The 14,664-nt window shown below is 56.7% G+C and overlaps 1 protein-coding gene across 1 annotated transcript; it reads left to right on the top strand.

Moving 5' to 3' along the window:
• Positions 1-740: 740 nt before the first annotated feature.
• On the top strand, positions 741-13,761 carry LOC105476683 (ephrin B1). The gene is made up of 5 exons (XM_011732824.2): positions 741-1,647; positions 10,296-10,573; positions 11,343-11,435; positions 11,634-11,762; positions 11,918-13,761. The coding sequence occupies exons 1-5, from the start codon at positions 1,520-1,522 to the stop codon at positions 12,328-12,330; spliced, it is 1,041 nt and encodes a 346-aa protein (XP_011731126.1). The 5' UTR covers positions 741-1,519; the 3' UTR covers positions 12,331-13,761.
• Positions 13,762-14,664: the final 903 nt, after the last annotated feature.

The following is a 14,664-nucleotide window of genomic DNA, read 5'->3' as shown; positions in this document are numbered from 1 at the left end:
CCCCGCTTGCCTATCCCGGGACCTTGCCCGCGCCTTCGGACAGGACAAGACTAAATCTTGGCTCCAGAGGTCCCACAAGCCTCCCCCAGAAAGCTGAAATTCCGAAGGTCTGGTCCCCAGGGGCAATGAACATGCCTTCCCTCCCCACCAAACCCCACCCTGCCCCCCGCCCCACCTCCAACCCCGGTCAAGTACTGGACCCTCCCAAGTCTCCCCCTCCCACTGTTCTCACTTTTATGTTCCCGACTCTGGGTCCAAGTGCAAGCAGACAGTGCATTTTGAGGGCGAGAGGAGGAAAGCCCACCAAAGCCTTACGTTGGACTGGACGGGGAGCAGACAGGCTGTCCTTGACACGGAGGTGGGCACAGAGCAGGACTTCAGGGGTCCTGTGTGTAAAAAGAGAGTGGAAATACTTTCCTGGGGTACATGGGACAGGGTCAGTGGGCTGGGGTGTTGACCAGACGCGTGGGGAGGAGAGCAGGCCGGCGGCTCTTTAGAGTGCCAACTTCCCACGGGTTGAGCGCTCTGGGAACAGGACTGAGCGGGACCCAACCCTAACCACACGAGCCGCACACTCAGATTGGTGCCATCGGCCGCGCGGCGTCCTTAAGAGCTCCCTGAAACCCCGCCCCCTTCCTGCTCTAGGGGCGTGGTATGGGGCAAGGACCCCGCCACTGAGCTTGCTATTGGCTAAGAGAGCAGGGTTGGCCTTGCGTTCGCCTGAGCAAGGGAGTAGACAGCACAGCGGCAGCGAAGGAAGCCTATGCGAGCTGGACAGCAGTGGGAGGTGTGTGAAGCTCGCACTGGCCGCAGACCCTCGGGCTCGATCGCCCGGGAGCAAGGACTCGGCGACGCGAGGCTGCCGGGCTACCCGGCCGAGGCATCGGAGGCGCAAACTAATGGGACTGGCTCGCTCGGCAGCGTCTCCCCGCTCTTCTAAGTACACTGAGCAGGGCCCGCGTTGAAGTAGAAGCTGTCCGGGGGCGCGTAGCCCGGAGTCCCAGTGTGGCCCGGAGGAACGGAGCCCGTGCCAGGGCGGCCCAGTCGGGAGCCCGGGGACCGAGCTTGTTTTGTGGGGAAACCCCCACTTCTTCCAAGGGACAGCGATCCCGGGACGGTCAAGGCGTCGGGGCGGCCACCGAGACCTCTGCGGGAAGACCCCGTCGGGGAGAGGGCTCGCAGCCCCGAACCGTCTCGGGGAGTCGAGCGGAATCGGGCGGGATCACCCGGGGGCGCAGAGCCCCCGTCGTGCCTCTTGCGGCAGCGGAGTGCCCAGGAGAACGAGCCCTCGGAGGCCGAAGCCCATGCCCGGGTTGGGGGCGGCTGCCCAGTGAGTCCTCCTGGCCGGCCGGGCGGAGAAGAGCGACACCGAAGCCGGCGGGAGGGGAGCACTTCAAAGCCGGCGGCTGCGGAGGATGGGCGCCTGAGCGGCTCCGAGCGCAGCGCGGCAGAGGAAGGCGAGGCGAGCTTTGCTGAGGAGGCGCCAAAGGATCCCGAAGTGCAGCCTGCCCCCGGGAAGATGGCTCGGCCTGGGCAGCGTTGGCTCGGCAAGTGGCTTGTGGCGATGGTCGTGTGGGCGCTGTGCCGGCTCGCCACACCGCTGGCCAAGAACCTGGAGCCGGTATCCTGGAGCTCCCTCAACCCCAAGTGAGTAACTTATCTCCTCTGGACCCTGGGGTGGGAGGCACTCCTTCAGGGTGAGGCCGCACGCCCCGGAGTGCATGTGGGGCGGTCTTTGGAGGAGGAGCGGCGCCTCATTTTGTCTCCGCTTTCTCGAGTGTTTTCTTGCGGGCGGGCGGGCGGGCAGGCGGGCGGAGCAGGGTGCGGCGGGGTGGGGTAGGGGGACTTGGCTGGGTTGTGACCCCCTGGGCTTCCCAGCCCTTGCCTCCGCACGTCCTGGATCAAGTGGAGATGGTCGCACCAGGCAGAGCTGGGGAGTCCGGGCGCCCGAGAGCGCACCGGAGAGCTGAGTGGAGGCGAGAACGCAGCTTCCTCCGGGGCCCCTGGGAACGTGGTGATTTTCGCCGAGAGCCGCTCCAGGAGTGAGCTTGACTCGGGCGAGGGACAAGGCCAGAACACGGGTGCCTCGTTTGCTTAGCTGTGGAGGGAACACAGAGCGGGACCCGGCGCTTGGGGCGGGTGGCAGCGCCAACATCCCCACTCGGGCTTCTCCCATTTTCATTTTTCTTTCTTCCTTGTTTGCCACCCTGGCTTTTTGCTTTGCTGTCTCTTCTTGCCCCCCGCCCCTCCTTTCTCCCTGCCGGAGCGGTAGAAAGGCGGGCGCTGCTCCCAGGCTCACAAAGGCAGCGGGTGGAGAGGGGCGGAGTGGGAGAGTGGTTGTTGGGTGGTGGGGGTTCGAACCAGCGCCCGTCGGGGGTCCAATGGAGCCGGTAACAGAGCTTCAAGGGCCAGCCAGGGCGGAGAGTGGCGGCCGAGCTGGCGAGGGAGGTGGGTGGGGAAGGAGCGATTTCTGCCCAGGCAGGTCCCCTTGGCCCCCGAGTCTGTCCCCTAGATTGGGGAGCTGTGCTTAGCTTTCCCCAAGGGGTTGGGGTGGGGGGTGGGCAGCTATATAAAGGACATCCTTTCTTTTCTTTCTTCTCCTTTCCCTGCACAACTACCCCACCACCACTACACACACAACCCCTCCAAACAACACGCACACCTTTCAGGGCGGTGGCTCAGTGGTTTCTGGGCTTTTAGTGGGAAGTCGCTGGGGCTGTTGTAGTGACCTCTGGACCTTCTTCTCTTTTGGCATCCAGGACTCAGGTTGGAACCCAGGGTCAAAATTGCTCTTTCTCTCAGTTTTCTGGAGGTCTCAGCAATGTGCGAACAACCCCACTTAGCAGGAAACTGGGGAGCTTTGACCTGCCCCATCCGTGATCACTGATTCCTGTATCTCAAATTTCTTCCTGTCCACTCTTGCTGCGCCCCCGCCCCCGGTAACTTCCCAGGCTCCTGCCTATCTTGGCCTCTTGGGTCCCAGGGACTTTTGATCTCTCAGCCCTGGAGTGGGAGAAGGCAGCTTTAGTTTTCTTCTCCTCGATTAAGGTAGAGTCCTATTACTGGTTGGTGGGATGGCTAAACCAGGGTCGGGGTGGAGGGCTCTGCCTGGGTACAAGGAAAGGGATTGGCAAGAATTTCTTTCCTACCCAGAAGCCCAATGGGGTACAACGCTCTCCTAATAGCAGGGGCTCAAAATGTTCTGGGAGCCCTGGGCTACTTGAGCCCGGGGGGAAGGTTGTGAAGTGTTCAGTTTCCCCGGTAAGGGTGGAGGCTGGAAATGCTCTCTCTTGAGCCAGGAGAGTTGAAATCCGCCTGGGGTAGCCCATCACAGGGGCTCATGGGAGTGACCTAATTGCTCTCTCGGGTCTCTAACCAGAGATAGCATGCAGCTCCACAGCTGGAAAGGAGCCCTCCTGCAGAGTTGGGGGTGCTGGAAGAAACACGATCTGTCTGTGCTCCCCCCCCGTTTGTGCTCAGAGCCTTTAGTGCTCTGGACTGGTTTACAGGTTTTGGGGGGTGGTCTCCTCTCTGACCCCCCTCCCCATCCACCTCAAGCTGAGGGCAGGCATTGTGGGGTGGGGATGGGGGGTGGCTGAAGACTCTCTAGAACCTGTCCGAATTCCATTCTGTAATTGGGTAGATCCTGGGAAGGGTGAGGGACTGATCCTGGTGCACCCCCCTTCCATCCAAGCTCAGGGGTCTGGAATGCAGCCACTGTCTGCATGTATTGGCTCCGGGTGATGGGGGCCAGAGGACAGGAAGGAGGCACTGCCCTCAGCTCTCCTAGAGCTCTGGGGGCTGCTTCTGCCACCGCGCCCAACCCTCAGGCTGCCACAGCCTTTCAAATAAACAGTCCCTCTCTGTCTCCCTCCCTCTCTGCCTCCTGCCCGAGTTCTCCTCTCAGGCCCGTGTCGGTTCACCCTCTCACACCCTCCGTGAGCAGCGCTCACCTCCCCTCTCCAACTAGGCTCGCCTGTTCTGCCTCGCTCTCACACTCCCTCTCACTCTTAGTCACTCTCTGCCTCTTTTTCTCAAGTCCTTTTGTTTCTCGCACATGCCCGTGCTCTCTCTCTCAGGCTCATTTTCTCTCTTCCCTCCCCTCTTCCTCTCCCGGCTTTTGGTCTCTCTCCTTAGCCCTGTCAGAATCTGGCAACCCCCCTCCCAAAAAAGAAAATCTCCCAGTGCCTATAAACCCTGCTTAATTGCTTCCTCCTTGGGAAAAAAAAAAAAAATCAAAATAAAGAAGTGGTGGGGTTGGGGGTCTGCTTCCAGGTTCCAAGGTGCTTGCAGCCGGGCCCCAGCCCTGACTGAGAGGGGAAGCTGGAAGGGCTGGCCCAAGACTCCCAAGTCTCTTTCCCAAATTGGTGCTGGAGCCTTCTGGGGTGCTAGTCCCTGACTGGCAGGAGCTTCTGCCTCCTTGGCCCCTCCTGTCAGATTTGCCCCATGAGCCGCAAGGTGGGGGGATGGGTTTGGTCCTGCTAGAGTTTTTTTATTTTAGGAACCTCTCTGTGTGTGTGTGTGTGTGTGTGTGTGTGTGTCTGAGTTGGGGGGCTGTTATCTAAATGGTCGTAGAAGACCCCTCCCGCAGCCTCTTCCCCTGGGAGCTTGGGGCAGCCGGCAGGCCTCACACTTGAGTCCTCAGCCAAGTCCAGCTGCTGCAGTTCAGTCTCTCAGTCCCGTCCTGACCCCTTCCTGCCCCCCACTCAGGTTCCCCCACCTCCAGGGAGTCAGAATATGCCTGAGATCACATTACAAACGTTCCCTACAAGGGGGCGGGGGTGGGGGGGGGGTTTGGCCTGGCATCCGGGACCCTTGACTCCAGCATGGTTGGGGGCAGCTGCAGACCCCAACCCATGCTTGCCTGCTCCAAGCCAAAGTGTTGGCCCCAGCCCCACACAGCTGTTCCAGCTCACAGTCCTGGGGAGGCCAGCTCAGGGGGCCCTTTTCCGGGGTGGTTAGGGACCTGACCTCTTCTACTCTGTGGCTGATTGGCCACAGGTGAGGGCCTGAGAGTGATGGGAATCCAGCAGCTCCTAAAGTCCCCTGTTCCCCTGCCTCCCCACTCCCACACAGGGCAGCCAGGCAAGGGCAAGAAGGACCTGTGAGGCTGGGGTAGGGACTGAATCAAGGGTTCCCTTTCTTCTCTTGGGATCTCTGTTGTCTCATCTGCCCAGGTGAATGGGGATGGGTGGGTCCTGGATACTATGGTGCATCACTGTTTTCTGGGGTTAGGGACTAAAGGAGAGAGAGTGGGCCAGCCAGGAGGCTGCTAGTTGCCATGGGAACACCAGGTTTGGGGGAGATTCCACTTTGTGATTATTAGAGGAGCTGAGATACAGGGGTGCTCACCAGCCACATTCTGGGTTCCTTGCCCCGCAGACCATAGCAGCCCCTCTTGGGTGTGTTTCGCGGTCATTGTTTTGGGTCAGGGTGCTAGCAGCCAGGAATGTAAGCTCCTTCAGCTTTTTACTTCTAAATAATGCTGTGTTTGGCATCCTAACTAATAGGCAGGCGGCACCTTGCTACTTACAATGCACTCTCATATATGATCTCATCGGATGCTCCCAACAGCCCTGGGAAGTAGGTATTGGCCCCATTTTCCAGATAAGACGGCATATGCCCGGACAAGGGAAGTGACTTATCTCAGGCCAGTCAATGACTTGCCTATGGAGGCAGAGCTGTGTTGTGTGCCATTCATTCCTGCTGCCTTGAAATGTAGGAGAGACAGGAATTCAAGGTGGGGTTTGGGAAGAGGCCCTGGCTCCCTGCCCCTGAGTTCCCCTCTTACCTCGCAGGTGTGCAAGCATCTGTCCTTGTGACTCAGGCCCTGTCTGTGTGGGGCGAGCTGTGCTCCAACTTCCTCATTTGACTTTGCTAGGCCTACCTCCCAGCGCTGACTGCTTGGGTGACCTGAACTAAAGGCAGCCAACTCACTGCCTGGCACACTCCCTGCAGAGCTCTGAGTGGCACCTTTGGTTCCTCTCTGAGCTAAGAATCTCTCTTCTCAGGGACCCCACAGAAAGCAGACGTCGACATTGTGGAGGGGGGTGTTAAATTCATAATGGACACTAGCTTTAGCCAGGTGGGGCAGAGGGAAGGGCATAGTTCACTGTAGGTGGGGAGGGTGACTTCCTCCAGGACTCTCCTGGCTTCCCTGCCTCCGACAGAGCTATGTGTGCCAGGACCCAGCTGCTGTTCCTGCCCACCCACGCCTGGGCGGGCACTGCTGGGACACGCCAGGCCTGCTCCTGCCAGCCTCGGGGGCTGGGTGGAGCTGGGGGAGTTAAAGAGGAGCCTTTAATTTGGGGGCTCCCCACCCTAGCTGGGATGAGAACAGACTTGAGCTCTGGCTTGGGGTCTGTCCTCCACTGGTCTTGCCACCCTGGCGGGTACAGGTGCAGTGGTGGTGGGGTCACTGAATCGAGGTTGAGGCTAGAGTCTTCTATCGGACTTGGACTTGCATGGCCTAGAACCAGGCTCCCCCTTTGGCCATTCTCTGACCACAAGTTGCTAGATCCTGAGAGCAGGGTGACAGGGAAAGAAGTATAGAGCTGGTGGGATGTGGGCAGCTTTCTGGGCAAGACCCTCCTAGCTGCAAGCTCTCCCTGCCCCCTGTAGATTGTATTCACATGGGTGGAGAAGGGCTTATCTGGAGAAAACAAGGAGGGGGCTGTTGGTTACTTGGTTTCTGGCCAGTCCAGGGCCTTGGAGGCTACTATCCCCAGCCCCTTCAGGTTTTTCATATCCCAGGATTCTTTGTGGCAGTGATGGCATGGTAGTGTTTCTAAGCTAGGTAGAAAGGCTGAAGGTAGAACTTGAGCTAGGTGGAGGGCAAGAGCTGGAATAACTTAGGCCGCCTCCCCCAAGTCCTTTTACTCCCTGGGGTGGCGCCCTGGGGTCCCAGGGCTATCAGAGGCTGGAGAGGGAAGGCCTCAGGGGTTACCATGGCGACCTGCTTCAGGCTTCCTGCTGAGCCATGTCAATCCCTTTATTTTTCAGAAAGGGCTTTGTCTGGGGGTGGCCTCAGGCAGGAAAGCTTGGCTTGGTCATGGGGTAGGGGGAAGTAAGGTGGGGGGTAAAGATTTTCACTTGGGGACATCTCTTCCTTCTCTTCCCTTATTCCTACTCCTAATCTGGTAAGAGGGGAGAACTGTAGGGTCCCCCTTCAAAGTATGACTAGTGTTCTACCTAGCTTTGGGCTTCACTCTCACTGGCTACACACCCATCCCTTATGGTCCCTTACCACTCTCTTGAGCTTCTGACATGTCAAGATGAGGTTTGCCCAGTGGTAGGGAAGATGCTAAGAAGGTTACCAGTATGGGGGATCAGGGTCAGGGAAGGCGGGTCTCATCAGGCTCCGCTCCCTTCTGCACTTTAGGGGAAGGTGAGTTTCCCTCTGCCAGCTGCTATGCAAATGAACTAATGAATATTTATGAAGTCTGTTCACTGAGGTTGAAGAGACTCTGAGGGGTTTTGGGGGCAATAGTTCTCTCTTCTCCCCCCTCCTCCATCATGTAGACATCTGTTTCCTCAATGCCTCTGGCTTCAAGGTAGAACCCCAATTAGCTAGAAGCCCTGTTCCAGGGCTCTGGAACCTGGGTGGCAATGGGAGACTGCACTTGGGGTAGACAGGACTCCCTGGTGAGTAAGCCAGAACCGAGTGGTTAGAAAGCTGAGCTGGCCTGTCTCCCTTTCCGTGCCCTCTCTGTGGCTGCATATATATGTGTTGTTGAGATGCAACAGTATAACGATTCAGGCAATGTTTTAGGACCTCTTAGACCCATCGGGTTACTGTCCTAGGTAGGTTTAGACCCCTCTTTTCAATGGGAACGTTCATCTGATCACTCATTCCCTCACATCAAGGACCTGGACTCCAAGCTTCCTGCTAGCTCTAAGATGTGAGCAGTTGTCTAATCCTGCCATCTGGATGGAACCATTGTGAGCACTGGAAAGGGAAAAAATGCCTGGAGAATTCTAGAGGCTTTGGGGAAACTTGTTGGCTTTGTATGGTGCATGGGACGGGGTGTTCCATCTGAAATGTTTATCCAGGCTTCCATCCCATGCCTACTTCCTTTCTGGGTCCTCTGTAGTTAGGTACCAGTGGGGAGGCCATCTCATTCTGGCTGTTACCCTCCTACACATCAAGATGGCAGCTCCCAATTTGGTGGAGCCTCACTCGACATGGAGGAAAGCCTGCTTTTCTTCATCCACTTCATCCATGTGGTCAGTTTCCCTCTTTGCCTAGTTGGGTATCATTTTCCTCCCTCAGATGAGGACACAGGTTTGGCATTGCAAAGGCATTTGCCCAGAGCTCCCAGTAGGCCTGTATTGCTTGTTGTCCCTTTGGTGTAAGGGGCCCTCAGGAAATGGAACCACTCTTTTCTCAGATGATTGTGGTAGCCTGTGAACTGGTGCATGACACTGTCAGCTTCATTCTCTTTAAGCACTGCCTGAAGCCTTCCATTGTCCTTCCAGCTCTGAGAGCCTCTCTCCAATGGGATGAAACCCACCCTGCTTGCTGTGACACTTGAGGCCTTTCAGTTTGGCCCCAGGTGAACTTTTCCACCTCTTCTTCTATTTCTCTCTCCTCACTCCCAGCCAAGCTGGACCAATCACTGGCCCGAGCTTTGTGTCCTAGCCACTGCCGTCTACTCTCGCAGTGTGTTGACTTCTTATTCCTCACCCAGGACTCACTTTCATCCTGCCTTTCCTGTAGATCCATCTCTGACCATCCTGGCCAGATGAGCTATCTCCTTCCTCTCCCTGCCTCCAGCCCTTGCTGCTTGAATCATCATCCTCACACATACCTACAGATAGCCTGGTGTTGTCTGTCACTCGAGTGTGGGTTATTTACTTTTCCGACCCAAACTGGACAGTAAAGTCCTTGATAATGGAGCCATATCTTCTCTTCCTGTTTCCCCTCCAAAATATGAGAGTGAGCTCATAGGTACTTAGTCTTAGTATCTGACCTCCTGCCTCTTGGGAGACTGCTTCTAAGAGGCAGTCAAACATGTTGAACACCTATTGTGTGCTAGGTGTTCTCCATGGGCTGCCTCGTCTTCCCACCACAGTATTGGAAGGTAGGGGCTCTTGCCACCCCCACTTTACAAGAGAAGAAACTGAAGCTCAGATCGGGCATTGGAGGTCACATATTTAGTAAGGGCTTAGCTTGGGAATCTGATTCTAAAGTCTGTGTTCTTTCTCCTACATGGTTCTGCCTTGCTCTCAGCACCAGCCCATCCAGGCTCAGAAATGGCCAACAAAGCACCATTTTCTTTCTGTGTGCTTAGGCAAGGACAGAGTCCTATGGATAGGTGGTCCTGGGCAGCTGACCCTCCCTGCTGTCCCCCAGTGCCTGGCCTTCTGGATTAGAATATGAACCTGGCTCAAAAGGCATTTGTCCATCTCCTCTCAGGAGCTGGAGTAGGAGCAACACAGAGGTGAGGGGTTAGGATACAGATGAGTGGGGTTACTGAGGCCCTATCTCCTATGATCTGTTGTCTCTGGTTGAGCCCCTTCTCCTCTCCTCTGTTATTTTTAGGAATGAGAAGAATCAAGTTTAGGGGTTCAGCCTCTTCCATTTTGAGGGTGGGACGAATTGCCAGTAGGACAATGGGCGGTGGAAGTGAGCAGAGCTGCACCTGGCCAGAGACTGTGGCCATCATCCCTTTGTTCCAGGCAATGCCTGTTCCTATCTTTCCATCATGCCCAAGATTAGTAAGGATGGGGGAGAGGACATGGGTCCCAGACAGATTGAGCTTCCCCAGCCTTTGGCTGGGAGCTGCGGGGGGGTGCTGACTAAGACATGTGTGGGCTTGCTGTGTGTGTATATGTGTGTGTGTGTGCGCGCGCATGCGCGTGCGCGCATGCGTATGGGTATGGGAGAGGCAGTAGCAGCGGTCATGAAGGAATGTTTGTTGGGGGTGGGGGTATTTAAGACTGCCACCTCCAGGTAGCATGGGCCTGACACCTTGGTACCCAGCCCATTGGCCACGTCAGCCCCCTGTGGAAATGCCACATTAGGACAAAGGGCTCCCCCAGCCAGGCAGTGCTCCACCCTGCCGATCAGTCAGAGCCTGGCAGCCTTGCCCATGGGCCACCCCTTCCACACCCTCCTGGTAGTGTGGTTCTCTCTCCCCACCCCCAGCCTGAGGATGGAGGAAGGGCAGAAGGCTTGCTCTTGCCGTCTCCACCCAGTAGGCCCAGCCTGGTTCTTGTCCACTTCCCTGGTTCTGGAATGGCCTGGGGCCACCCCCAACCCCGAGGCTGACCGTCTTCTTCCTTCTGGGCAGGTTCCTGAGTGGGAAGGGCTTGGTGATCTATCCGAAAATTGGAGACAAGCTGGACATCATCTGCCCCCGAGCAGAAGCAGGGCGGCCCTATGAGTACTACAAGCTGTACCTGGTGCGGCGTGAGCAGGCGGATACCTGTAGCACGGTGCTCGACCCCAACGTGTTGGTCACCTGCAATAGGCCAGAGCAGGAAATACGCTTTACCATCAAGTTCCAGGAGTTCAGCCCCAACTACATGGGTCTGGAGTTCAAGAAGCACCATGATTACTACATTACCTGTGAGTCCTGCCCATCCCATCCTCTGGCTCTCTCCCTGGGCTTAACTCTTTCCTCTCCTGTAGTAGTGGGAGCTTCTAAGTGGTACAATGCTATTGCATGTAGTTAAGGCCCTGCCGGATCTGAAACCCTTTGAAGACTGGCATGTTCTCCTCCTAGCCTGGCCTTGGAATTCTGGCCCCAACATTTACCAAGTTCACCTTGGCTCCAGGGGTTGGGCAGGAGAGGTCTCCAATTCATGTTGCTTCTCTCTTATTTTCTTTGCCCACCTAAGTTCTTATATTGGGAATGGTAGCATTTGCTGGGCCCTTTGGGATCAGCCAGCTATTCAGCCTTTTTCTTCAGGGGAAACCAAGGCCCCAAAAGGTGGAGGGGCTTCTTGCCTTAGATCACACAGTGAGTTAGAGATAGGGTCAGGACTCCAACCCAGTTCTCCTGATTCCTACTCCAGAATTCCTTTCAGTCTATGTAGAAGCCCCCATTATGATCCCAGTGAAAAGGCAGACCTTACTGAGGGACCATGGCCTGCTCGTGATAGGGGAGCAGTGCCCCCGGGGGTGGGGCTTGTTCTTAGCCTGGGCTGGACTAGGCCACTCTGTTCCTAGTGGGAGGGAAGAAAATGAAAAGGTTCACTGGTAGATGGGAGCCGCTTGCTTCTCCCAACTGCAGTTTATCTCCCTGTTGGCTGAGGCAGAATGGGAGTTTCTGGGTAATGCTGGTAGACCTTTCTCTCCTCCTGACTTCTCTGACTTCTCTGGCCTCTTCCTGCAGCAACATCCAATGGAAGCCTGGAGGGGCTGGAAAACCGGGAGGGGGGTGTGTGCCGCACACGCACCATGAAGATCGTCATGAAGGTTGGCCAAGGTGAGTGCCTAGTCTGAGGGTCCCCTCACCCTACCCCGTTTGACCTTTGGAACAGATGTTCCTGGCTGGGTGCATGTGTATTAGGAGTAGGGGGCGTAGGGTTACAGTATCCAGGCCATTCTTGGCCCACCCTTGATGACTGAGGGCACCTATGCTGGCCGGGTCCCTCCCTCTCACCTGTTCTCTCTCCATTCTTAGATCCTAATGCTGTGACGCCTGAGCAGCTGACTACCAGCAGGCCCAGCAAGGAGGCAGACAATACTGTCAAGATGGCCACACAGGCCCCTGGTAGTCAGGGCTCCCCGGGTGACTCTTATAGCAAGCATGGTAAGTGTATATGTATTTCCCAGAGGTCAGGAGCCATTGCTCTGTCACCTTGTTAGGCCCTGTCTCTGAAGAAATGCAAGCTGGACCTGGCCTGAAATCTGCTGTGTGTCCCTGGGACCCCTGGCTGACTGTTCCTCCCCACTTCCCTTCCTCAGAGACTGTGAACCAGGAAGAGAAGAGTGGCCCAGGTGCAAGTGGGGGCAGCAGCGGGGACCCTGATGGCTTCTTCAACTCAAAGGTGGCATTGTTTGCGGCTGTCGGTGCCGGTTGCGTCATCTTCCTGCTCATCATCATCTTCCTGACGGTCCTACTACTGAAGCTACGCAAGCGGCACCGCAAGCACACGCAGCAGCGGGCGGCTGCCCTCTCGCTCAGTACCCTGGCCAGTCCCAAGGGGGGCAGTGGCACAGCGGGCACCGAGCCCAGCGACATCATCATTCCCTTACGGACTACAGAGAACAACTACTGCCCCCACTATGAGAAGGTGAGTGGGGACTACGGGCACCCCGTCTACATCGTCCAGGAGATGCCGCCCCAGAGCCCGGCGAACATCTACTACAAGGTCTGAGTGCCCAGTACGGCCTCAGGCCCCTGAGGGACAGTCGGCCTGGACCGGACCTCTCCTTTCGCCCCCACGCCCCCTCCCTTCGCCAGTTGTGCCCACCTTTGTATTTAGTTTTGTAGTTTCTTGGCTTTTATAATCCCCCTTTTTCCCTGCCCCCTGGGCTTCGGAGGGGGGTGCTTGTGCCCCTAACCCCCATGCTCTTGTGCCTTCCCCCTCTGGCCAGGCCTCTGGGCTCCGTGGGGGCGCCCCTTCTTGGAGGGCAGGGCTGGACGCTGATGGACAGCAGGCAGGGAGGCAGTCCCCTGGCCCTGCCCCTCCCTCGCCCCCCTTGCCACCTTCCCAGGACTGCTTGTCCGCTATCATCACTGTTTTTAATGCTTTTGTGTTCATTTTTTAGCTGTCAACTCATTTTCATCTGTTTTTTGAAGAAAAATGGAAAAATGTAAAAGGCAGCCCCTCCCCAGGCTTTGTGAGCCTGGCCCGAGCCAGTATAAGAGGGCCTGGGGCACGATGTGGTCAGCCAGGAAGCATACGATGCCATTTCTTTTATAGACTCCTCGGTATTTCTGGTAGGGTAAGGGGCAGGCCAGGGCTGTTCCTGCCCATGATGGAAGAGGAAAGTGCTACTGGGCAAGGTGTCCCACCCTCCCCTCCTGACCCTCCTTCTACGAGGCTTATCCTGGCAATGGGGTAGTCACTGCCACCCTTCCATCAAAAAAAAAAAAAAAATCCCTTCCTTGTGGGATTCTTGGGCATCTCCTGCCTCCCTCACTCTCACGGTAATTAATGTCTTAATTGGCTGTTGCCTGGGGAACAGGAGAGCTGCTGCAGGCAGATGACCTCATGGGGGGTGGAGGGAGGTGAGGTGCCCAGGTGGCTATTTGCCCTGCAGAGCTGGGAGTTTCCCCCCCACCCCCCGCCCTGTTCTCTCCTTACCTTTGGCATCCTTTGGCCTGGTGGGGAAACAGAGGCCCAGGGTGGAGACCTAAGCGGGTATAAGACCAGGTGGCCTGCCCCTTTTCTGGGCCCTGGCACAGGTGGGTGACCCCCACCCAACCCAGCTCCTGCTGCTGTCCCAGTCTTGGGCTGGGGCCTGGAAAGAGGAAGAGGCTGCCTGGGGCTGGGCCAGCCCGCTGTGCACTTTGACCCCAGTTCCTTGCCAGCACGGCTGCTAACAGACTGCCACTTGAGTGCGCCTTGCAGGCACTCCCAGAGCAGCCATGGAAGGAGCTGGGCCTCACACCATCCACCTCCACACTGCCTCCTGGCCAGCTGCCCACCCCAGTGCCAGGTGGGAGAGGGAGCAGAACAGCCAGCCCCTTCCAGGTGGCAGTCGGAAGGGTTTTTGTTTTTGTTTCTGTTGCCATTTGTGTAAATACTAGTCTTTTTGGAAAAAAATAATGTAAAGATGTTTTGTATAAACTCTGAATTATTTTCTTGTTGCTTTTTTCTTAGAAAAAAAAATGAGAACTAAAAAAAAAAAAAATTAACCACATGGAGAAATGGGTATAAAATGGTGTCATGATGTTGGAATGGAGAGTGAGAGTCGTGTGTGTGTGTGTGTGTGTGTGTGTGTAGTGGGGATATGTGCATGTGTGCGCTTTCCTGTGCCCAAACCACTGGTGACTGGGGCAAGTATGGGAAGAGAGTGGCTATCCTAGTGGAGCAAGATGTTTTAATGTCCTGTGCCCCTCCTGCCACTCCCCTCACCCCACGTTTTTCTGCTCTCTTGTTCTGCCGTCATGGAGCCTGAGACCATTTCCCCTGTTCATCCTGTCATCTCTGTGGCATAGGCCATGGGCATCTGCCCAGTCTGGCACAGGCCCAGTTAGAGATGGTTGATGGAGGAGGGGATGTTCCCATGGGGACCTGGGTGTGTCCACAAGTACTGCCACCACCTAGCTGGGGCTAGATCTGGGACCTGCTGGCAGGCCCAGCCCTGCCCTGCCTCAGGACGCCTGGAGGTGGATAGAAATAACTTCCCAAGATCTGAGCTTCAGCTGCGGCCTACTGGGTATTGGGCCCGCTTCAGGCTGCCCAGTTCACCTCTCAGCCAGAAGAATCTTGCTTCTGAGCTGGGCCACACCACAGCCACCACCATGGCATAGTTGGGGGCTTCTGGCCGGCAGTCGATACCCTCAAGCTGGAGCAGCCTTGGGCACCCGGTCTACCTCCCACAGGCTGATGAGTAACCTGCTCAAGTCAAAGAGTGTGGTGAGGGCCCTGAAGAGGGTTTGGCCTCCATCCCACAGTGGAGAGGCAGACTGGCAGGGCCTGGAGCAGCCTGCTGGTCTTGTGGGGGGACTCCCTATGGAGACGGCTAAGACAGATGTCAGG

Source organism: Macaca nemestrina, chromosome X (genome assembly GCF_043159975.1).
Source record: "Macaca nemestrina isolate mMacNem1 chromosome X, mMacNem.hap1, whole genome shotgun sequence".
In the NCBI taxonomy this organism is placed as follows: domain Eukaryota; kingdom Metazoa; phylum Chordata; class Mammalia; order Primates; family Cercopithecidae; genus Macaca; species Macaca nemestrina.
This window is presented reverse-complemented; position numbering and strand designations above follow the sequence as displayed.